This window comes from Loxodonta africana, chromosome 1 (genome assembly GCF_030014295.1).
Source record: "Loxodonta africana isolate mLoxAfr1 chromosome 1, mLoxAfr1.hap2, whole genome shotgun sequence".
NCBI lineage: Eukaryota > Metazoa > Chordata > Mammalia > Proboscidea > Elephantidae > Loxodonta > Loxodonta africana.
The window spans coordinates 103,784,671-103,810,255 of record NC_087342.1 but is presented as its reverse complement, the minus strand read 5'-3'; the positions used below and the strand labels follow the sequence as shown (position 1 = coordinate 103,810,255).

The 25,585-nt window shown below is 40.8% G+C and overlaps 1 protein-coding gene across 11 annotated transcripts in view; it reads right to left on the bottom strand.

Annotated features, from left to right (window-relative positions):
- LOC104845806 (adenylate cyclase type 10-like) overlaps positions 1 to 25,585 on the bottom strand; it is a 63,798-nt gene that overhangs the window by 14,097 nt on the left and 24,116 nt on the right. For all 11 annotated transcript variants that reach the window (XM_064285645.1, XM_064285596.1, XM_064285633.1 and 8 more), the window contains 15 exons: positions 25,427 to 25,548; positions 21,149 to 21,225; positions 20,855 to 21,044; positions 20,348 to 20,403; positions 18,173 to 18,326; positions 17,816 to 18,005; positions 16,269 to 16,355; positions 14,788 to 15,059; positions 14,144 to 14,280; positions 13,359 to 13,487; positions 8,943 to 9,215; positions 7,532 to 7,864; positions 3,714 to 3,777; positions 2,295 to 2,514; positions 1,865 to 1,990 (listed from right to left, as the gene is read on the bottom strand). In XM_064285645.1, the coding sequence (XP_064141715.1) occupies positions 1,865 to 1,990; positions 2,295 to 2,514; positions 3,714 to 3,777; positions 7,532 to 7,864; positions 8,943 to 9,215; positions 13,359 to 13,487; positions 14,144 to 14,280; positions 14,788 to 15,059; positions 16,269 to 16,355; positions 17,816 to 18,005; positions 18,173 to 18,326; positions 20,348 to 20,403; positions 20,855 to 21,044; positions 21,149 to 21,225; positions 25,427 to 25,548 (2,430 nt within the window). The remainder of the gene's footprint in view (positions 1 to 1,864; positions 1,991 to 2,294; positions 2,515 to 3,713; positions 3,778 to 7,531; positions 7,865 to 8,942; positions 9,216 to 13,358; positions 13,488 to 14,143; positions 14,281 to 14,787; positions 15,060 to 16,268; positions 16,356 to 17,815; positions 18,006 to 18,172; positions 18,327 to 20,347; positions 20,404 to 20,854; positions 21,045 to 21,148; positions 21,226 to 25,426; positions 25,549 to 25,585) is intronic.

The following is a 25,585-nucleotide window of genomic DNA, read 5'->3' as shown; positions in this document are numbered from 1 at the left end:
GACTTCATCAAAAGAGTAAAAAGACAAGCTACAGACTGGGAAAAAACTTTTGGTTATGGCAAATCTGATCAATGGCTCATCTCTAAAATCTATAAGATACTGCAAAACCTCAACAACAAAAAGACAAATAACCCAATTAAAAAATGTGCAAAGGATATGAACAGGCACTTCATCAAAGAAGACATTCAGGCGGCTAAAAGACAGATGAGGAAATGCTCACAATCATTAACCATTAGAGAAGTGCAAATCAAAACTATAATGAGATACCATCTCACGCCAACAAGGCTGGCATTAATCCAAAAAACACAAAATAATAAATGTTGGAGAGGCTGTGGAGAGACTGGAACTCTTATACACTGCTGGCGAGAATGTAAAATGGTACAACCACTTTGGAAATTGATTTGCCATTTCCTTAGAAGGCTAGAAATAGAACTACCATACAATCCAGAAATTCCACTCCTTGGAATATATCCTAGAGAAATAAGAGCCTTCCAAAAAAAAAAAAAAAAAAATTTTTTTTTTTACCTGAACAGATACATGCACATCCATGTTCACTGCAACACTGTTTACAATAGCAAAAAGATGCAAACAACCAAGGTGCCCATCAACGGATGAATGGATAAACAAATTATGGTATATTCACACAATGGAATACCACACAACAATAACGAACAACAATGAATCCATGAAACATCTCAACATGGAGGAACCTCGAAGGCATTACGCTGAGTGAAATTAGTCACAAAAGGACAAATATTGTATAAGACCATTATTATAAGAACTCAAGAAAAGGTTTAAACACAGAAAAAAACATTCTTTGATGGTTACATGGGTGGGGAAGGAGGGAGAGGGGTATTCAGTAGTTAGAGAGTAGACAAGAACTATTTTAGGTGAAGGGAAGGACAACACACAATACAGGGCAAGTCAGCACAACTGGACTAATCCAAAAGCTAAGAAGTTTCCTGAATACAAATGAACGCTTTGAAGGTCAGAGTAGCAGGGATGGGGTTTCAGGTATACACCATGGATTCAGGGGACATCTAAGTCAACTGGCATAACAAAATGTATTAAGAAAACATTCTGCATCCTACTTCTGTGAGTGGCCTCTGCAGTGTTCAGTGCTACCAAGCGGCCACCTAAGATGCATCGATTGGTCTCAACCCACCTGGAGCAAAGAAGAATGAGGAACACCAAAGACACAAGGAAAACATGGGCCCAAGAGAAAGGAAGGGCCACAGAAACCAGAGACTCTATCGGCCTGAGACTGGAAGAACTACATGGTGCCTGGCTACCACCAACGACTGCCCTGACAAGGAACACAATGGAGCATTCTTGATGGAGCAGGAGAAAAATGGGATACAGACCTCAAACTCTAGTAAAAATACCAGACTTAATGAATAGTCTAAATGAGACTGGAGGGGCCCCAGAGGTCATGGCCTCTGGACTCTCTGTTAGCCCAAAACTAAAACCATTCTTGAAGCCAGCTCTTCAGACAAATATTAGACCGGACTATAAAACATAAAATGATATTGGTGAGGAGTGTGCTTTTTGGCTCAAGTAGACATATGAGACTACGTGGGCAGCTCCTGTCTGGAGGCAAGATGAGAAGGCAGAGGGGGACAGGAGGTGGTAGAAAGGACATGGGAAATAACAGGGTGGGAAGGAGGAATGTACTGTCACATTGTAGGGGGAGCAACAAGGGTCACATAACAATGTGTGAGTTTAAGTTTTTGTATGAGAAACTGATTTGAATTGTAAACTTTCACTTAAAGCAAGATAAAAAAAAAGACTAAAAAAAGATAATAATAATACGGTAACCCTCAAAGCGAAATAACCAAAGCTTCAAGGTTATTCCCTCCCTTACCTCTGATCGAAGACTGCAGAAAGTGGCCTCCTCAAACTGACAGATCTTCACCTTGTGCTTTCTGAAGAACGAAAAGGCTGAGGGTTGTCCCAGAAGACTGCTTGCCTTCCTCAAGTAAAAGAAGGCCTCCGGACAAGACAGATAGATGGTAAGGGTGAAGAAGCTGGATTAGGATTAGGATGCTGCTGGGGTGAGATTAGGGTGAGGGCTGGAGCAAGGTCATGATGATGGTCGAGGTTAGAATTTGAACCAGGGTTGGATTTAAAGTTAGAAGCAGGAGCTCTTCACGCAGTTTTCCTAAATCCCTCCACTTCCTTTCTCCCTCCCACTTCCTCTACTCCTCAATCAAGGTGACCTGATAGTAAGAAATCCCAATCAAATTCCCAAAGCAAACGGGTTCAGCTCAGGACAGAGAGCAGAACTTGCTCACCATGTAATTATCTGCCAGGTCCAAGGAGGCAGCAGCAGCCTCCAGCAGGTAATAAAATGCACAAGTGGTTTCTCCAATGACCAGGCAGTGCTGGGTGAGAGGTGAGAGCACTAACTTCAAAATTTCCTCACAGTGGCAGGACTTTGCAGCCAACATGTCTTTCTCAGGGCTGGTTTGAGCCAGCATCCTGTTCACTCGATCCAGGAACTCTTCCTCTGTCCTTTATGGAGAGAAGATGAAGAACTGAGAGTGGCCACAAAGTTGACACTTTTGTCAGAGTATTACCAGGTCTCAAAGCCATTTCTTCCAGAAAACTTTTCTGTGTAATTCATTAAATTCTATGTCTATCCTTCTGTATCATCACCCTGTAAGTTTTTGAGAGCCAGGAACCAGACCTTTAACTGCAAAGTTCTATTAGGAATTTTAAAAAAACCTAAAGCCAACCCAAGTTCTCAGAATCTGAATGGGAAAACACCATTACCAGAAGAGTTCAATATAAGCATAAAAATGATACAAGGCAGTAATATATTTTCATATTAGCATATTGGAATTCTCTACTAGCACATTTGAATATGACTATACATGACACCGTCACCTGATTACTTCACCTGATCCTACAACAATTCTGCAGTTCAGGCAGGCAAAAATGACTATTCCCTTTTACAGATGAGAAACTTGAGGCTCAGTGAGATTAAGTGATATGGCCTCACAGCTACTGAGCAGTACAATCAAAACTAGAGCTCACCTCTTCTGACTACTAGTCCAGCACACTTTCCACAGGCACCCTGAGGTAGGAACTCTCTGAGCTAGAACAGAGCTCAGGTGGGAAAAGAAAAGTGGCAATCAAGGAGGGCCTTGAAAGACAGTGAACATTTTGATAAGTGGAGGGAGGTGAAGGTCATTGGGCATTTTAAAAAGGGAGAAACTGTGTGAGCAAGGACACACACAGATGAGTGAGGGGGTGGTTCATGTCGAATAGATTGTTTGAAAACAGTAGGAAATCAGGTTGGATAAGTGAAATGGGGAAACTGTATATACAGCAGATGGTGATCCCAAGGCAAGGATATTTAAAATCGATGGGATAGGTATTAGAGAGCTAAGAGGTACACAGGAAACAAATTCATTTTGATATCATCTGGGGCTAAAAGTATTTGAGAAGGCAAATTTATAGCTGAAAAAAAAAAATGTGTGTTCAGTACGTGTGAAAGCTATTGAATTTTTTCTTAAACACTAAGAAATAATTTCCCTACAGAGAACTGACTTTCTCAATCTTCTCTGTTAGCCTGAATTCTGGGCTGAGGATAAGAATCACTACTCCCGGGTGGTAAGATACCCGCCCTGGTCTGTGCCCCCAGTTGAACGGTCATCTGTCTCTCCGTTTCTGGCTCTTCCATGCCCACCCTCCTCATCTCTATCTACCTGCAATGATCACTTGAGAAGGTCTCCTGCCTGCTGAATGGCTTTGTCTGGAACTGAAAACTATCTGTAGGGAGAAAAAGATGATGATCTTTAATTATCTGTGTGTGGATTACCTGAGGACATTTTAAATTCCTGACCACCTTTCCTCCATAGCTCGGCTCATGGTCTACCTGCCTTCGCCATTATAAAGATGACAAGTGAGTTTAACATTAGCCTACAAAGTAAAATTATGATGGTAGATTGCAGATTCCTTAATGGCAACTATTTGTGATACAAATAGTTGTTGTCAGATGCTGTGGAGTCAGCTCTGACTTACAGCAACCCTACGTGCAAAAGAACAAAACACTGCCCGGTCCTGCGCCATCCTCACCATTGTTCCTATGTTTGCACCCATTGCTGCAGACCCTGTGTCAGTCCATCTCGTTGAGGGTCTTCCTCGTTTTCACTGACCCTCTACCAAGCATGATGTCCTTCTCTAGGGACTAGTCCCTCCTGATAACGTGTCCAAAGTAAGTGAGATGACGTCTCACTATCGCTGCTTCTAAGGAGCATTTTGGCTGTACTTCTTCCAAGGCAGACTTGTTCATTCTTCCGGCAGTCCATGGTAGAGTAATCCCTCCCTTATTCAGTTTCACTTCCCACGATTTCAGTTACCTGCACTCAACTGCAGCCCAAAAACATTAAACGAGTACGGAGTGCGATGAAATCTCGCGCCATCCCACTCTGTCATTCATGTAACTTTTATTACAGTATAATTGTTCTATTTTAATTATTAATTGTATAATTGTTCTATTTTATTATTAAATATTGTTAATCTCTTACTGTGCCTAATTTAAAACTTAAACTATCATACGCATACGTATAGGACAAAACAGTATATACAGTGTCCGGTACTATCCATGGTTTCAGGCACCTTCAGGGGTCTTGGAACTTATCCCAGGGGTAAGGGGGGATTATTGTACATTCAATATTCTTTGCCAACACCATAATTCAAATGCATCAATTCTTCTTTGGTCTTCCTTATTCATTGTCCAGCTTTTATATGCATACGAGGCAACTGAAAATACCATGGCTTGGGTCAGTCACACCATAGTCCTCAAAGTGACAGCTTTGCTTTTTAACACTTTAAAGAGATCTTTTGCAGCAGATTTGCCTAATGCAATAGGTCATTTGATTTCTGGACTGCTGCTTTCATGGGTGTTGGCTGTGGATCCAGGTAAAATGAAATCTTTGACAACTTCAATCTTTTCTGTTTACCATAATGTTGCTTGTTGGTCTAGTTGTGAGGATTTTTGTTTTCTCTATGTTGAGGTGTAATCCATACTGAAGGCTGTGGTCTTTAATCTTCATCAGTAAACGCTTCAAGTCCTCTTCACTTTCAACAAGCAAGGCTGTGTCATCTGCATAATGCAGGTTGTTAATGAGTCTGCCTCCAATCTTGATGCTCCATTCTTCTTCATATAGTTCAGCTTCTCGGATTATTTGCTCAGCATACAAATTGAATAGGTATGGTGAAATGTACAACCCTGATGCACACCTTTCCGGATTTTAAACCACGCAGTATCCCCTTGTTCTGTTCGAACGACTGTCTCTTGATCTATGTACAGGTTCTGCATGAGCATAATTAAGTGTTCCAGAATTCCCATTCTTTGCAATGTTACCTATAATTTGTTACGATCCACACAGTTGAATGCCTTTGTACAGTAAATAAAACACAGGTAAACATCTTTCGGATAGTCTCTGCTTTCAGCCAAGATACACCTGACATAAGCAATGATATCCCTGGTTCCGTGCCCTCTTCTGAATCTTCTTCAATTTTTGGCAGTTCCCTATCAAGATCCAGATAGTAACTCCCCTTATTCCTAACCAGTTCCCAACTCACAAGAGGCACTCAATGCCTGCTAAATGAAGAAATCAATAAAGAATTTGTGTATCCTGGACTGATGGTTACTTCTAATAGTGGAAATCCCTGAATATGTCTGGATCAGGTTTATTACCAGATGAGAGTAAACCATAGGGCCTAAGACCCAGTAAAGAAAATCATGAAAGCACAAGATGGCACAGTCCACTAGAATCACAGTGACTGACAGAGATTTTCAGCTTTACCCAGCTGGCCTTAAGGGGCCTTTATCCTCCAGATTTGATTCTTCTTCTGCAGCTACTTCCTTACAGATCAAAACAGCAAAGACTGGAATGACGTTGAGATTTTATCTACTAAGGCTCAGAAGCATGGGTGGTGGGATTGATGAGGAGCCTAAGAGCACTGTTATAGGAAGGATTTGTGCTAAGTAAAGGGGCTGGCTGGCTCTCTGATGGTAATGATGTCAAAAAACAACTAAGATAACTGGGGTTTGGCAACACTGCTGCAGTGCACAACTCCAAGGGGTACCATCACATCATACCAGAAAAAAAAACAAACCCGTTGCCATCGAGTCAACGGTTTCTGTAAATAACACACTTTGGAGTTGTTCAGCGTCTGGTCTCCATGGCTATGAACAGAGGTCCTGGGTCTGGGAAGCCCCTTCAGGATTCAGCTGTGCTGGAAACATCTTGAGTCTCTCTCATGGAGACTGACCAGGTTGTCTAACTTAAAACTGACACTGACCTCTCAAAAGCAATGAGCCATACAGGAACTGTGAACGACAGCACAATTTCTCCATAATGCCAGACCAGAATAGTTACTGTTATTTTCTTCTTTCTCAAGTACAAAAAATGTAGATGCAATAGAGTTCATTAGCCAATGACCATCTGTTCCAAGTCAATGGCCCATCTTCATAGAGTCATCAGAACGCTACAGCTAGGTTTGCTTTAGGAACACAGGTCAAATCCCTCATTTTAGATCTTCACCATCAACAATCCATCACTCACTTGTGTCCCCCCACCAACGCCAATGCCAACTTCCCTTCTATCAAAGTGTGGAGAAAGGGAAGATTTGATTGGGTCTTGACAGCCATCTTCAAATACGAAAGTGGACACCACTATGAAAAACAGAAGTTGCCAAGAGGTAGATTTCATCTTCATGAAAGAAGAAACTTCCTAACAGCTGGAGACAATGAATGAGCTGTTGTGTAAGGTAAGCTAACTAAAAATATTAAAACAAAAATGGATGAGCTCTTACCTGCGATGCAGTTGAAGGATTATAGGCTATGAAGAACATCTATTCACTAATCTAACCTTCAAGTAGCTAACTCCTACTTATCCCTCATGATTCAGTTCTGGCAGTATCCCCCTCAAGGGAGAGTCCTCTCTGACTCATTCCGCAGGTTGAGCTAGCAGCCACTTCTGTAGGAAACCCAATGCTTTATGCATACCATTTCCACTGACTTTACCATGCCATACTGGAATTCTCTATTTGTCTGTATTATCCCAAACAACGAACAGCTTTAGGAAGACAGAGACTGAATCTTATTCATTTTGTATTCCTAACATTAGTGCAGCATCTGATACATATGAAGTCTCAATATACGTGTAGTGAACTAAAAAATAATAACTAAAAAGAATTAAGCACTACTCAAAGCACATTACATACTTTAACTCATTTAATCCTCAAACAACCCTATGAGGTTGGTATTCTTATTTTCCTCAATTAATTGAGGTTAAGTAACTTGTTCAAGGCTGCCAATTAAAACAAATATGATCTCGAAGGTTCCTTTTAACTCTGAAGTTACATTTTTTTGAATCACTGACACTTCAGAGATAAATGGTTCTTTCTACCTACTTTTCTCCCTTAATCTTACTCTACTTTTTGATGAAGAGCTTCTAGTACATGAATCAGCAGAAGTGCTGCCCACATGTCCCCTTTCTGCCCCTGGGTTTACCTTGGGGAGAAGGCAGCTGCAATTTGTCTGTGATCACTTGTGTTAGCACCGAGCCAGTATCTTTGTAACTGCAGAATCGGGAGGTCCCACTGGAGCACTTAGTAGAACAGATGGCAAAACGGTGGAAGGGAACAAAATCCCCTCCATGGCAGCTCCCACAGCGGCAGGCCAAATCTTGGAGAAAGCAGGCACATTCAAGGTGCAGGGCTATCTGTTGTTCCTTGGGCCACAGCTCCCGTGCAGCTTCCCGTAAGAGAGGCAATCCAAATTCTAGCACCTCAGTTTCAGGTGGGGGTTGTTCCTCATGTAGCCTGAGAGGAGCTGAGCCAGTATCTGAAATACAGAAAAATGTAAGTTAGTGTCTCTGTTAAAGTCTTTGTATGCTAAAATGTGGCAAATTTCTAGTTTATAAGAAAATTTTATTTACATCTCCTTGTTGGTATTACTGTTTTGTACAAAGAATTCTGTACCAATCTGAGAGTGATACTGACCATAACTAGTATAAGGGGGGAGAAAGGATCAGCGATGCATAAGTACACTGGGTAGATTTCTTACTTACTCCTCCTAAACTGAGCTTAGGAGCCCTGGTGGTACAGCGGTTAAAGCATTTGGCTGCTAACTGAAAGGTTGGTAGTGTGAACCCACCAGCCACTCTGCAGGAGAAAGATGTGGCAGTCTGCTTCTGTAAAGATTTACAGCTTTGGAAACCCTGCTGGGCAGTTCTACTCTGAACTAGAGGGTCTTTATGAGTCAGAATTGACTCGATGACCGTGGGTTTGGTTTTTGTTTGGGTAAATTGAGTTTTTTTATTCTAAATTATAAACATCAAATCATCAAAAATGTCCTGTTCAAATATAGAAGCCAAACATACGTCAAAGTTAAAGTGAAATTATTTATGGATTATATACGCTTTAGGATTATATACGCTTTTTTTGTTTTTTTAGGTGGTCTAAGCCACAATCTTATTCTTCATGTGAAGAATCTGAGATTGCAAACTATTTAATTTATATCTTGCTTTGTTCATGTGTTTCAATACCATGTGTTTACCTTCTTTGTGAGTTTCTAAAAATAGAAATGGCTTTTCCTCTTTTCTCATCATTTACACCTAGAAGCCAATAAAGGATTATGTAATATTTTCTGAACCAAAAATAAAAACACAACTATTGACACATGGGTTAACAAGGAAATAGAATTCTTGCTTTTAAGCCTATCCTGAAAACTGTGGGACATTTTTTCACTATAACCATGGCTCCTTCATGATTAAAATGATAATTCTTTTCCTGTTTCTTAGCCTTATGCATTAAAAGGCAGAGGCCCCTCATGTATGCTATTGATGGCCTTTCTGAACAGAGGTACCCCCATCTGGGGTATTCTGTTCAGGCCTGAGAACAAGGGAGCAGCCCTTCCTCACCTGGCTTTCTCTTCTTCTCTTTGGTTTGTTCAATGATTTTGATAGAGGGAGGCACTAATAGTGGCTCAGCAGGAAGCTCCTGGCTCTTACCGAGCCAGTGGAGCACATGTATATCCACAAGAGCCCTCAGCACCTGCAGTAGCTTGTTTTTATCCCAGCCAGGCAGGAGGTGCAGTAGCAGATCTATGTGGAAAGAGTGACCGATGACTGCAGCACACTTGACCAGCAACTGTTCCTCTGGGCTCAACTGATCCAGTTGGTTTACTGCTGTTTCTACAACAAAAATAAAATCAACAACCAATAAGACTTCTACAAATCTAGAATATGTACATTGTGTTGATCATCTGTCCATCCCTCAAAAAAAAAAAGTTTTTGTCCACTCCTTTTTTTTTTTTTTTTTACCTACTGCCTTACTTTAGTCCTCCGTTCTCCACTCAGCCTCATCTCTGCAAAGATCTTTATCTCTATGTCCACACTTCCCACTCACTCCTCGGTCAGCATCAATCAGGTTTCTACCACGCCACTGAAACTGCTCTTCTCATGGTCACCAAAACCTTTTGGTGGTAGAACAAAAGCAGCGTTCTGAATCACTCCATTATACTACCTAGTCTTTCCATTTTCATGACCGAGGAGTGCTAGACCTTTTCTTTCCACTTCTAACTAAACATACAGGTCAGGCTTCCTGATCCCAGACTCTCTGATACTTGTAAAGACCTTACTTAACTCCAAGCGTTTTAGTAATCTCTCCACATTCTGACTCATACATTAAAGTACCTGGTATTGGGCCACTAAGTCACCAAGCCCAAAATCTTGGAATAATTCTAAATCCTTTCCTTCCCTCACAAGCAACAGCTCACTCACTTATCCTCCTTCTAAAATAACTCTTTTTTCCCTAAATGTCTTCTGAATACATTTCCTCCTAAACGGCTTTCATACAAGTAGTCGTTTTAACCTGATTACCACAATACCCTCTGCTAACAGTTTTGGACAGCTCCAATTTCCTCATTCTCATGCTAATAATATACTACCTAGGGAGAGAATTATATATTTAAAGTACAAATATAATCATGTCAGTCTCCTTCATAAATCTTTCTATAACACGCCCATTTACAATCTAACTTTGGCCTTTCATCTCGTCCAAAGCTTTGCTGACTGAGCTATTCGTGTTAGTTAAAATTTAGTAAAAAGTTAACAAACTTTTGCCTTTCCTATGGACAATGCAGGAGCCCTGGAGGTGCAGTGGTTAAGCACTCAGCTGCTAAGTGAAAGGTCGGAGGCTTAAACCTACTAGCTGCTCTGCGGGAAGAAGATGTGGCAGTCTGCTTCCATAAAGATTTATAGCCTTGGAAATCCTATGGGGCAGTTCTGTTCTGCCCTTCAGGGTCACTATGAGTTGGAACAGACTTGATGGCAGCGGGTTATTGGTTTGACCTTGGGTTAATTTTCTAGCTTTGTTTCCTCAAATTCTGATAAAAGGAGAATGTCAGCTGTGTTAGCAGGTAACACTGCTTACATTAAAAATGACCCATGAATGAAGAGTACCAAAGACACAAGGAAAATACGAGCCCAAGAGAAAGGAACAGCCATATATACCAGAGACTCTTATCAGCCTGAAACCTGAAGAACTAGATGGTGCCCGGCTACCACCAATGACCGCCCTGACAGGGAACACAACACAGAATCCCTGATGAAGCTGGAGAAAAGTAGGATGCAGATCTCAAATTTCAGTAAAAAGATCAGACTTAGTGATCTGAGACTGGGGGGACCCCAGAGGTCATGGCCCCTGGACTCTGTTAGCCCAAAACTAAAACCATTCTCAAAGCCAACTCTTTAGATAAAGATTGTTGTTGTTAGGTGCCATCGAGTCAATTCCGACTCATAGTGACCCTATGCAAAACAGAACGAAATACTGCCTGGTCCTGCACCATCCTTACAATCGTTGTTATGCTTGAGCTCATTGTTGCAGCCACTGTGTCAGTCCACCTCGTTGAGGGTCTTCCTCTATTCCTCTGATCTTGTACTCTACCAAGCATGATGTCCTTCTCCAGGGACTGACCCCTCCTGACAACATGTCTGCAGTATGTAAGACGCAGTCTCGCCATCCTTGCTTCTAAGGAGCATTCTGGTTGTATTTCTTCTAAGACAGATTTGTTCGTTCTTTTGGCAGTCCATGGTATATTCGATATTCTTCGCCAACACCACAATTCAAAGGCACCAACTCTTCTTCGGTCTTCCTTATTCATCGTCCAGCTTTCACATGCATATGATGTGATTGAAAATACCATGGCTTGGGTCAGGGGCACCTTAGTCTTCAACGTGACATCTTTGCTCTTCAATGCTTTGAAGAGGTCTTTTGCAGCAGATTTGCCCAATGCAATGCATCTTTTGATTTCTTGACTGCTGCTTCCATGGCTGTTGATTGTGGATCCAAGTAAAATGAAATCCTTGACAACTTCAATCTTTTCTCCGTTTATCATGATGTTGCTCATTGGTCCAGTTGTGAGGATTTTTGTTTTCTTTATGTTGAGGTGCAATCCATACTGAAGGCTGTGGTCTTTGGTCTTCATTAGTAAGTGCTTCAAGTCCTCTTCACTTTCAGCAAGCAAGGTTGTGTCATCTGCATAACGCAGGTTGTTAATGAGTCTTCCTCCAATCTTGATGCCCTGTTCTTCTTCATATAGCCCAGCTTCTCGTATTATTTGTTCAGCATACAGATTAAATAGGTATGGTGAAAGAATACAACCCTGACGCACACCTTTCCTGACTTTAAACCAATCAGTATCCCCTTGTTCTGTCTGAACAACTGCCTCTTGATCTATGTAAAGGTTCCTCATGAGCACAATTAAGTGTTCTGGAATTCCCATTCTAGATAAAGATTAGACTGTACTATAAGACATAAAATGATACTGGTGAGGAGTGTGCTTCTTAGCTCAAGTAGGCACATGAGACTTTGTGGGCAGCTCCTATCTGGAGGCAAGATGAGAAGGCAGAGGGGGACAGGAGCGGGTTGAATGGGCCTGGGAAATATAGGGTGGAGTGAAGGAGTGTGCCGTCACATTGTAGGGAGAGCAACTAGAGTCACATAACAATGCATGTATTAAGTTTTTGTATGAGAAACTGACTTGAACTGTAACTTTCACTTACAGCACAATTTAAAAAAATGACCCATGATTGAGAAACTGAATTTGGACTGGGAAAACTGTGAGTGAACTATAAATACCTGATGGTAAGCCGCTACTTTGGGTGTAGTAATTCTTATATCCCTTGCAGGGCCTGGAAACTATGTTTATGGAGCTGTGAAAAGAGGCACCGGTTTCTATTTGGGACCCAGGGCTTCTAACCACCCATCCAGAGTGGGCATCATAAGGAAGTAATAGCTTATAATAGCTAACATTCATTAAATATTTATTATGTGCTGTGATTTATTTCATTTAAGCCTCAACTAACCCCATGAGACATGGGCAATTACCGTCCTATTTGACTAATGAGAAGACTAAGGCTTAGATACGACAGCTAACTTAGCCAAGATTCCATAGCCAATAAGTGGAGGAACCAATGATACCTAGGTTCTTTTGACTCCAGAGCCCTAGCTCTTAATTACCATGGTCTTCTCTCCTGCTGTTTCATGTGCATGTTATATATTGTCAACAAGACCATGCTTTGCTTATTCATCATTATATCCCTCAGCAGGCTTAAAATAGTATCTTGCCCACCAAACACTGGAATAGAACATTAAATAAAACAAAAAATTCATCTCTTCTAAGAACACCCCCCCTTCAGTTATGTCTACTCTATTTTGATGACTCCTTTATTTTTTAGCCCATCAGTCATTCATTATAAACTTACACAGTGGTTAACGGGTCAGGCTGCTAACCAAAATGCTGGCAGTTCAAATTCACTAGCTGCTCCTTGGAAATCCTATGCGGCAGTTATACTCTGTCCTATAGGGTCACTATGAGTTGAGATCAATTGGATGGCAATGGGTTTTTTTTTTTTTTTTTTTTGGCGGGGAGGGGTACATTATATTGATCTCTTGCTACGTGCATAACACTGCCTCTTTACCAGCACCTTGGGTTTCCCTAAATTTCTGCAACCCTTGCTTACTGTTTCCTTCAGCACAAGAATATGCACAAAAGGAAACTCCGGACCTATTTTTAATTAAATAACTGGAAAATTTTCCAGGTCATCAGTCAGCCCCAAAGAGAACAATGGGCTCACTTAATTAAAAACATCAATCAAATAGAATTACATGTCTTTAAAGGGCTCTTCAGGCAATGCCAGAACTTATTTCTAGAAGGCAGGTTTTTTTGTTTTTTTAAGAAGAAAACGAAGCCAGAACAATAATGAGAGACCTATACTCAAGTACCCAGCAATGACATCTGTAATTGGTTCACTTGAGGTCCTCAAGAGACTTGCCTTTTAACAATGGTGGGAGAAGCACTGTATCCAAGTTCACATCATCCTTGACTGTGCAGACATAAAGTTCCTGGTCTTCTTCAGAGCTGGCAGAAGAAATACTATACATTGTGGATTTCATGGCACTGGCTGTAAGGAAAGAAGACTAAGGCTGAGGAAAACACCATCCTCCATGATTATGGTTTTAAAGGCACAAAAATACAAGAATTTAGTCAAGAAACTAAAAAGATGATGATGAATAGAGCATATCACAGTTTAAGGTGGTTTATTCCACCCATCCTGCCTGTTCTCTCTCTAATTTCCTCTTACAAACTAACAATATTCTCTATACCATATGGTGTCTTACAACTGTTCACTATTCCTGTTCACTTTACAATAACCCTCACTTCTATTACATCACAACTCTAGAGTGCTTTTCTTGATTTACATATACTTTTACCTTTTTTTCCTCTCCCCCTCCGCATCCAAATACTCAAGTCATCATTCTATCAGTGATGCTCAATTGTCTATTTTGGATTCTCATCTGTATAAATCCTATTTCTTTATTCCCACCCCTGGGCTGTTCAAAAAGGAACTATTATAGATTGATTGACTGAATTAGGTTCTGTGAGCCAAGTTTTCAGTGTTTTCATCCTAGTTACATAATATTTGGATAGTGTGCTTAGTTGGGAAAACCTAATCTGGCCTATAATGTCAGCAGGGAATAGATATGTGCTTCATAAGGTTCAGCTGATGCCCTGTTGGAGAATGAACTCTAGCAGCTGTACCTGGATGGCTGAGTTTACCTGAGAGGGTCTCCCACTTGCTGTTCTCCTCCTCCTCCTTTTGTAGGTCATGAAAGAGCAATACGTCCTTAGAGAGAAGGTCCTGGCATAGGACCTCACAGTAGAGGGGGTTTCCAAAGCACCTGTGGAGAAGGTAGCTGCAGAGAGGTAAACAGACCACTGACTAAACTGCCCACTTGAAGGGAACCAAGCATTAGGGTACTTGATACTGAGGACTTTCTTTTTTTGTTAAAGTCAGCTCTTGATGCATTAATAGAGGGAACGAACAACATAAAAATGCAGAAACAATTTCTATTTGGCTGTGAAGTGCATTTTTGCAGTAATTTTTCTTTCTCAAGCTATTTTGCTTCTATTGATGTTAATAGGAACTAATACCTCTTACTAAATGGCCTGGCAAGAGCTGGCTCGACCACATGTAATTCACAGTAAGCAAGCCATCCAAATTCTAACTGTACTGTGAAAACCTGGGTGGATAGCCCAGGGAGGTAGCCCCTTAACGGTTTACTTAAATCGAGTCCTAGACCTCATCATGGTTACGACTGCCATTCTATCCCGACTCCAGTAGGTAAGATCGGAGCCTTCTCCCTTATATTACGGCATCGGCTCCTCCCTTAATCAAGTGCCCAGCTAGTCCTACCACTCACATCTGTAGCTCTTGGGGGATGCTCACCACCCCCAGTTCCCAACATGCCATTCTCAACAGTGAGGTCGCTGCCAACATCGAAATGGGCACAAGGGTAGCCTGAGAGCTCTGCAGGAAGCGCTGGGCCCAGCCACACAGGGTGAAGGTAGGGGTCAACGTCATCACCATGATGATGGGCACGCTGGAGAGCAATGTGCTCAAAAACTCCCAGGAAGCTGCATCCATATACTGGGCCTCGTCAAGGAGGAAAATCAGTGGTGTTTCCCTCACTGCCTGGAAATAACAGCAAAGAAATAATAACAACTTCTGATTAGAAATGAAGTCACCTGATTTTCAAATCTATCATGAATTTCCCTCCAATAATTTAAATAAAATGTCAACACAAGCTGGGGCTCTCAGAGTAAACTGTATCTTGAATCCGGCCAATATTTTACAAATATAAAATATGGTCTGTTTGTCTAATTCCTTAAGAAATGTACTGAGTTTCTTTAGACAAGAAAATAACTGAAAAATGAAATAAGCATCAAAAGATTCCCCAAACTAAAGTTGACGCTTCCAAATATTTCATTTTGGCCAAGGTTTCACGCTGTCTGGAAGTCCGAATACTTTAAGCTGGCCACTCCCAAATCAGGCTGCACATCAGAATCGCATGGGAGTGTTTGCCAAAGATACAAATGACCCGGCCCCGTTTGTGTAGGCTGAAGACAACGAAATGTATTCACTTATCCACATTCCCTACTCCCATTCCACTCCAACTGGCTGCAGGTAACCATTCTGTGCTTAATGTATAACCTTTTGTTTGTATTATGCTCTTATAAAATATATAGTGTCGTTTCGTCAAGTGAGTTGTCAATGCTACTGTAATAGAGATGTCACTATTTCTGTTTTTTTAATTCAGGCACGTCTTTAAGGTCCTCCATGTTGCTAGGTTTTCATGAGTTCCCTTACTTCTAACTCTTGCATTAAATTCCATCGTATTCATCCACAAGTTCACATCAACACCTCCCTGGCCTCCACACATAAACACTGGGGGGTGCAGTGAACATCCTCCCTGGGATATACACATTCAGGAGTAGAACTGTTGGGTCTAAAGGATGCATGGTATTGAAGTTTGACTAGTTACTTTTACAGTGCTTTTCAGAATGCCTGTATCAGTTTCTATTCATACAGACTTTTTAATTTAGCAGTCCTGGAGTGAAGCCTGAGTGTCTGTATTTTCAATAAATAGCAGGTAAAACAGCTAGACACTTGCACTGAGAAATCAATTTCATTAAGAAACAGCAACAGAAAGGGCAAAGGCCTTTTCATCAATGCTATGCTGTGCTGTAGGATGGACTCTAGGTTAAGGACAGATATAGTGAAGACGTCAACAAATAGGCAGGCAAAGGAATGCCTTCATCAAGGTGTGGTGTGGGTATATTAAAATGAATATAAACCATCTCCACATAAATACAGTTAAAAGCATGTAGCAAAAGTACCCACCTCCTGAAGCACTTGAATAAAACACGCTTTAACTTTCTTTTGTCTGGCCAGGTCATCCATGTGCGAAACTTCTAAGGATAAGGGGAACTGACCAGGTGAAAAGTATTAATATATTAGCACTCAAAATTACAATTTAATAAAAACATGCAGGTTCTCCAAAGGGAACAGAAAACTTCTATTTTGACTGAGAAAGGGTTTCTGCAGGATTGAGCATAATGCTACAAAGGCTGATCGAACAGCGGTGTACAGTTGGGAGGGTAAGAATCAAAGTCCACTGAGGGTTAGAGAGGGAGTTCTTCTTTCTATGCTAGACTCTGGAAAATTCTTAGAGAGTGATGACTACAGAATAACGTAACAAGTCACAATGTCACTTTGGACAGCTCCAGTACTCCAGGATGAATCTGTACAGGAGACTTGTCAGAAAGAGACACCACAGACATCTCCTACCACTGTTTTCTGTGCTAGGCCCAGGCATGTAAGCTATCGTGGACCCTGAGTAGCCAGAGTGAGATTACTCCTCTCTGTACTCCTTCAGCAAAGTCAGAGCCCTGGTCCAAGGCCCATCTTCAGAGAGGGCTATGATGAGGGATTGGACAAATTATAGTTTTCTCTATTTTCCATTAAATACTGTATCCTGCAGGTGGGTAGATTAACAGGATGGAGGATGAATAAATGAAATTATGGACCAGGGAATTTTTAGTCTGCATTTTTGGGCACTACATAAACCAAAGACCACTGGAAGCTTCTGAGATTCAAATGCTCGTTAAAGTGATAAACTCTGTGGCTAGGGAACAGGGATGTAAGGTTAAAGAATAAAAATTATGACTGACTCAAGAACACATAGATATAATTGCTGGAGGTGCTCTACTGGTCAGGATCACCTTAATACAGTTAGCACTTTAAAATTTATAGTGCAATCTCTTATAAATTATCTCCTTTAAAATTAATACGAAATCATATCAAGTAATATCATTACCATTCCTTGCCAGTTCACAGGAAAAAACTGAGGCCCAGGAAGACGAACTGATTCGCTCCAGGACATACAACTTGCAAGTGGCAGAGTCAGTCCTAGAATCCACTTTTCTCATAAAGGCGAAAGCCTGGGTTTTGTTGTCAAAGGGATTTCAAATCTCAACCCTGCCATCATGAACTATGTGTTCTTTGGATACGCAGATATATAGACATACACATACACAAACAAATCTCCGGCTTTATACTCTGTAAGTTGTGGATAAATCTACTTTTCAGAGTATCAATGAGGATTAAAGGAGATAATACATGGAAAGTGACTGGCACAGTGTTTGGCATACACTGAGTCTGATGAATGCTTGTTCCCTTCCCGACTTCCAACTCAGTGTTTTCCTACTTCATTAAACTATCATCTTAGAATAGAAAAAAAAGGAATGTAAAAAGTGTAAAGTTAAAAAAAACAACAACAAGAAACCATGGCCTAAGTGTATTATATTAGAAGACAGAATGACTCCTGCGTCCAACTATCCACAAAATAACATCAGTAACACAATTCAGAAAGCCACTGCCTTCATTACCTTCACAAAGAAGAGGTCATTAAAAAGGCAGTGAAGTGGTTCTTCCACCATCCCACGGAGCTGTCTGTGAAGGCACTCTTGCCGGTAGTAGGATGGGCATATATCAATCTCAAAGAACATGGCCATGAGAGTCTGGATGGCATAGAAGCACTGCTTGGAATCTGCTTCCTTCAGCTCCAAAGGCAACACCCTGGGGAATGTCACTATGGTCACCAAGGATCCCCCGACCCATAGAGAGGTTACGCACTCTACCAGCCCAAGGATGTGGAATCTAACTGATACAAGAATCCCACCAGCAAGGGAAAGAGGCCCCAACAGAAGCAGGTTCTGACTAAGTCAGAAAGCAGGAGTCTTCACCTGTGTCCTTCCTTCTGGGCCAGGAAGTTTATTTCAGCCAACAGCTGGCTTTTTCCATAGCCTTTTCCACCTTCATAGAGAATCGCTTGCCCCTTCTTCTGGTGCAAACACCCCTGCTGTGCCATTCGGAAAGCTTCTAGTTCCTTCTCCCGGTCTGTAGGAAGATAGAGGAAATAACACTCTAGAATTTTTTTTAGTAGACATTCTATTTATTTGAGTTAATTTGCAAAGTTAAGTCCCAGAATGGCTCTTTTCCCCAAGAATTCTTGGAAGAACCCTATTCATTGGTGGGGATTCACATTCTTTCTGAAAAATCAACTCAGGACTATATAGAAATGTGTGTTGAACTTGAGGGTTTGATCCAGAGCTTAAGAGATGGTATTCAGAACAATTATGCACCATGTGGACATGGGGCTACTATATCTTCTTAGTTCTTCATAAAGATTTCCATAACCATTTAAAATCTTCAAAGTTTGTCACTGCCATGTAAAGATAACGGATTAACAAATATAAAGTAAACGTAAAGATAGGGAATATACAGTGTAGGTGGCAACAGTCTTGGTGCCACCTTCATTACCCTGTCGTTGTCAGGTACCGTTGAATTGGTTTCAACTCTCAGCAACCCTACGTACAACAGAACGAAACGCTGCCTGGTCCTGCGTCATTCTCACAATCGTTGCTATGTTTGAGCCCATCGCTGCAGTCACTTTGTCAATCTCCCTCACTGAGGGTCTTCTTCTTTTTGCTGACCCTCTACTTTACCAAGCAGAATGTCATTTTGCAGGGACTGGTCTTTCCTGATGACATGTTCAAAGTAGGTGACCTGAAGTCTCACCATCCTTGCTTCTAAGGAGCATTCTGGCTGTACTTCTTGCAAGACAGATTTGTTTGTTTTTCTAGTAGTTCATGGTATACACCCATGCCTCACTTATCAACATGGTTAGGTTCAAAGACTAGGTCATTATGCAAAAATTGGTGTTATGCGCTAAGGGAGGGTGACCACATCAGATCACAAAATGAAGGAAGACTACATCATTACATAACTGCCAAATTACATTATCAAGTAACTGCCAAACCACTGAGAATCCTGGCCCAGCCAAGGTGACACAACCTTAAACATCACAGCCAACATCACTTTCACCTCACACCTCAGTGTTTGTTATTGATGGATGTATGTCATCAATGTGCAAAATAGCTGGACAGATTTTTTACTATTGTCGTAAACGTGAAACATCAGATAATGAGACAGTCGATAACTGAGGAGTAGATGTATTCAATGTTCTTTGCCAACACCATAAAGTAAATGCATCAATTCTTCTTCAATCTTTCTTATTCATTGTCCCACTTTCACATGGATATGAGGCAAGTGAAAATACTATGGCTTGGGTTGGGCAGGCCTTAGTCCTCAAAGTGATATCTTCACTTTTTAACACTTTAAAAAGATCTTTTGCAGCAGATTTGCCCAGTGCAACGCACATTTGATTTCCTGACTGCTGCTTTCATGGGTGTTGACTGTGGATCCAAGTAAAATGAAATCCTTGACAACTTCAATCTTTTCTCCATTTATCACAATGTTGGTAATTGGTCCAGTTGTGAGGATTTTTGTTTTCTTTACGTTGAGGTGTAATCCATACTGAGGGCTGTGGTCTTTGATCTTCATCAGTAGGCGCTTCAAGTGCTCTTCACTTTCAGCAAGCAAAGCTGTGTCATCTGCAGGTCTCAGGTTGTTAACGTCTTGCTCCAATCCCGATGCCGCACCCTTCTTCACAGAGTCCGCCTTCTTGGATTATTTGCTCAACGTACAGATGGAATAGTATGGTGACAGGATACAACCCTGACACACACCTTTTCTGATTTTAAACCACCCTCTAAAGATGATCCACAACAACCTGGTCCAGCACTCAATGGTAAACTCTGACTTTCAAAGATTCTTCTTACATGTTGCCACTTCTTAGGCAGAGTGATGGGACTCCACCTGGTACCTGAACATTCAGTGTAGAAAAGAAATGGCAGATCCTCTTTAAAATGAACATCAATTCATTAAGAAGGCTGCTCTCTTTGTTTTTTTAATACAATCATAGAAGCATACAGTCTTCAGTTCTGTTTGTTTTTTAAATCACATTTAGCCATCCGCGGCTGACAAAAATATGATTTAAGTTAGAGAAGAAAACTTACCTAATAAAGGCTGATTTTTATCTCTCTCTCTGGCCAAATGTCTCTTCCCAAACATTCTGAGAAAAAGAACAAAGGGAAATATGTCCATTAAAAATTATTTCAAGAACAAATTGTCTTCATAAACAAGTGCTTTCACATTAACTAAATAGGTGCACAGCTCTGTATATAAGGATTTAAAAAATATTGTAGGAGGGGAGGAGTATTACTGATTGTTCTAGGTTCAGGGAAGTGAATAAATCGTAAGGACACAAAGAGAAAAAAAATCTGGATTAGTGACTTAATGCTATTCTCTTCCTGTCAGACAGCAAGAAGTTCACTGAGGAACAAGCTAAGAGCAAACACAAAAGCTAAAGATCTCAGACCTTAAACCCTTCTTTTATGTTCCTTCTTCTGGCAGGCCAGCGCTAGTAGCATCTTTCTCTCTAATTTTATACAACTAAATTCCTATTTTTCCTATGCTCTGATTCTGGAAAAGACGGGAATGAACGATCACACAATGACACTCACACACATCTTCTATGGCCAAGGTATTCATACATCTTCCCTGGGTTGGAGATGTTTTTCATCATCTTCTCTGGGAGTTTCTTGAAGTTGTAAGCAGGTAGCATGGATCTTAGATATGTGACCTCATCACAGGATACCAATCCTGGATAAGCAGTTATCATTCTGGCCACTAAGCTCACTTTTGGGCCAATAACTGTGTCGGGGAGACAGGAATGAGAAAGGTAAAGAATTTCTGGATCACCTCCTCCACCTTCATCCCTTGAGTCACAGAGCTAACAGTCCAATATCTTAGTCTACCTGTATATTCGTGTCTTGCTACTGCCCCAACCACGCCACAGAATACTGGTCCATTGGTGATACTGATGGAAACGAGCCTAGGGATAAGAAAAGCAACAATGGGTAGACTGTCAGAATTTACCTCCAAGTCAGAAGTCTCATATGAGGTACTAGATCTGCCACTCTCTAGATCCAGAAGTCTGGTTTTAGAGCTTAGTACAATGAAGGCCAGGGACTGCTGTCAGTCTACATCACATGATGGATATAAAATACTATTAGGAAAATAACCCAAAGTAACAGAATGGTCCCCCCACTCCAGGAGTTTTAGTTGGGGAGTTGTTATTTTTTAAAGATAAAAAAAAAATTATTTGTCAAATGTTTTATTTGTACTTTTCTGAAATACTATCAAATTGATTATGTCATCTAATTCTTTGACAAAAAAACAGAAGGAGCTAATTAACTTGCCCAGCAAAAGTCAATAGCAGAATCAGAATGAAAATCCAGGCCTCCTGACTCCTACACCAATGCTATTTCCACTATACCATTCCTACTGCCTCAGGTAAAACCCCAAATTGATGTTAATACAAGGTTAATAGATCAAATACGGTTAGAATGTTCGAGTAAAGGAATAATAAGAACATCAGGACTGCTAATGGAAGACTTCCTGAAGCAAATTCATCTTTGGAATACATATTTTTAATGAGTACTATTTGCTCATATGCATGCACCCATTCATTCACTCAACAAGCGTTAAGAAGTACTTACACTGCCAAGTACTGGAGAAGTTCAGTCTTGGGAGGGGAGATTAGAATTAAGGGAGGTGAAGACATATTTATAGGTCAGCAAGATAAATCTATATATTAGAGATTAGCACAGCCTGTTAAGAGAACAAAGAGAAAGGATGCAGTAACTCATACTGGAGGGCAGGAAGAGCACTCATAAGAGGACTTTTGATCTGGACCTTGAAAACTGAAGACACTGCTAAAGTGGGACAACAGCATTCTATCCAGTAGGAAAAGCCACCTGGGCTTTGAAAAGCCTAGTGTGTTCGTACAAAACTAAGTAGTTCAAGACAGCCAGAGCAAAGGAGTTCGGAGCACGGAGAGATGAAGTGGTCCTACCTAGGCCAGAAGGAAAAGTATTAGGGACACGAATTATTAAAAAAAAAAAAGGGGGGAGGGGGGAGGGCACGTATGCTGCTTCAGCTGTGGCAAAGACTCAAAGGTGGCAATGAGCAAGTCATATAAAATAGAGAATAAACAGATTTACTTGGCTGATGTGAAGATTTCATGTGACATGTAAAAAGATAAGTGAATGGATGAAGGGTGCAATGAGACATAATTAGTTTCATGTTAAATGAACAAATAAACAGGAAAAGTGGCAACAATCCTAACATTATTGTCTCCTAAGCTATCAATACACTCCTGCCTAGCTCTAAGGACAGGAACAAGGGCTCTCATCATTCATTCACTGGACCCACTGCCCATGGTAAAAAAGACATACCCAAGACAAGAATCCGGCAGTTAGTTCTGCTGCCATACCAGGAGTAAGACTAAAAGTCTTCTAATGTTTCATGCTGCTTCCTCTGTCTAAAATGCTTTCCTACTTTCTCCATCTGAGAACTCCTCCTCTCCTTCCCAATCTGGCTCAAAAGCTCATCTCGATAGTCAAGATTTCCCTGGTGCCTCCAAAGAGAATGAACTACTTCCTCCCATTGCACTTTGTTGTAGCTCCTACAGCATTTGATTTCTGCACTTAAATTTGACTGTATTAAATTTAGTTGTTTTCTTAGCTGAGGAGGTGGTATCTTATTTATCTTTACATCCACAACTCCTCGCACAGTGTCTGGCTCATAGCTGTGGTCAATTAATGCTTGTTGAATGAATGCATTTATGAATACAAAGATAGATACTCAGTTATTACAAAGATAATGATAATATAACAAATAATACTTTTCTCACTTGGTTATTTCCTATTTCTTTCTATTACGCTTTATAATTTCCTCCTCTTCTTCCTGACAGTCTATATTCCTTCCTTCTTTGAAAACCTTTCTAACTGAAAAAGAATTACTTTTTCATTCAATATATATGTAAATATACACTGCATGTTTCTGGTGCTGTAAAACCATTAATGATGAGATTCTGAAACTCCGTGGATCTCAAAAATATCCTGAGAAAATAGTCAGAAGCCAGAAAAGGCTTGATCTATCACTGGACTCAGGGAATCACCTTTCTTTTGTAAATGAGCTGAAAATTGAGGTATTTCTCATATTAGATAGAGGAACTCAGAAGGTGAAAGAGGAGGTATGGAATGTGGTTTTGGTCCTGGATGAGAGCTGATGTCCTGCAGAGACACGCGAGCAATAGTATCAGCTACCAAGGCCATGTAGACACCTCTGAGACTAACTCTCTACACTTCAATTACAGGTGAAAAAGCCAAGTTCCAGCATCTGGTTAGTGCAGGAAATCCCAAAATGTGCTTCTTAGAACATTAGTTCTTCTGGACATTAATGGGGATCCTTCTGGAGAAACGTGTTAGATGATCAAGTAAATTTGGGTTATTTTGGGTAAAACCAAAGACAACAGATTTCTTTACTGCAAGACTACTCAGTACTGTTATGTTAATGTATATTGTGAACCTCCAAGAAGGAAATACAATTTGCTTCACTTCCCGTATTTTTTTTCCATGAGTACATTAAGAGACTAGTGTTTCATAAAACACACTTCGGAAAACACTAAATGAGTACTTACGCTTCAAGAAAAAACACTGACCTGGAAACCTAGTCTTCAGGCTTTGACACTGTCAAGCTATTTGGGTTACTAACGTAACCTCTCTAGATTTTAGTTTCCTTAAATTAAGGCGGTCAGATCAGTTGAACTCTAGAGCTCATCTAGCTCTTGAAATCTATTAGATTCTAAACCAAATTAGAGATGAAAGACCAAGTTAGGGCCTAAAAGTCACAAAAGAAAAACTTAAGGGTATTTTAAGACAGTCCCTAAGGGCCTACCTCGACCAGGGCTAAGGACCAAGGGCAGGACCCTGGAAGGCCACAGAGCGATGCAAAACTCAAGACAGAATATACCAGCACTAGAAGGATGGCCCACCATGCCCATACTGGAGATAAGACTAGGAGGTAGGTTGTACGAATATTTGCGGATCCCGCCAAGCCTGAAAAAAGTGCCAACACATCTGTTTTGGGCTATAAGCTTGTGTGTCTATTAAGTAACTGTAGAATCTTTGTTATCTGTAAAATAAGGAGGTAGATCAGATTCCTTTCTAGTACTAACATTCTGTGACAATGTCTCTACAATTACACGACATTAGTAATGTAAGTCATCCCTTTCAGGAAGTATTCTGCATTTTGTAAGAGGCGGCTGTGGGTTAATGGAGCGGGAAAAAAAACAACCCGCAGGATTTGAAAACAGAAGATCTGGCTTTTGTTACTAGTTCTGCTATTTGCTAGTAACTTCTCCTCTATGGCATTTGTTTCCTTGTACCTAAAAGAGGGATAAATATTTCACACTAGTACCATCTACAAAAAGTATTCTATAAATTTTAAAGCACTATATAGATGACATCATTTTTATTCACCTCTATTAATTATGGCAAGCAAATTAATCTTGGGCTCAATGTTAACATTAGAAATAACTGCTTTTCAAACTTGTTTCTGTATATAGTTCCCCCATAAATTTCTAGTAAACAAAACAGTCATTTGAAAAATTCCAACCAACTCTGTCATAGTGAAACTAGTGGGAAAATGGATTTTTTAAATAGTTTCTTTAGAACTAGGTTTGTGTGGAATGGGTCAGAGGGATGGGTTTGGAGGCCCTTATATTGGTGTGAGAACCTGTGTGAGGTACAGAAAAAGCAAAGGGATCTGAGACAGGCCAAGAGTGAAAGCCAAGGAGGAAGCTATCTAGGAAACCGGCCCACAACGGCTCTTTTCTCCTCCTGTAGGTGGGCAGACTTTGTTCTGCCTCCCCTCCACATACAGGTATATAGTTTGTACTTTAGTAATTTATACATTTGTCTGTTCCTTTGCAGTGTTCTTAAATCTTGCTATATGAGTTCTGTTTCCCCCACTGGATAGGAACTTTATTTTCCCTGGGTATTCAGTACGGAGTTCTGTACCTAGAGATTTCTTAATAAATCTTATTTGCCAGCTTCCCTTAGCATGCTCTTTCCCTTTTATGCACATTATGGATGTCCTCCATCCCTGCTACTTGTCACTGCCACCCACCAGGCCCAAAAAGCCCCTGGGGCCTGAGAAGTTCCTCTCTGCCCCACCTTCCTCCTCACTTGGTCTCAGCAAGATTCTCCCAGCAGAAGCTGAAGATGCTGAAGGAGCTTTCCAGGGCATGGGCACACTCATCTGGCTTCTTATCTCCAGGAAGGCCAAAAATACAGAGGAACATGCAGCCCTAAGAAAGACGGAAAAGAAGGAAAAGGGATGTTTCC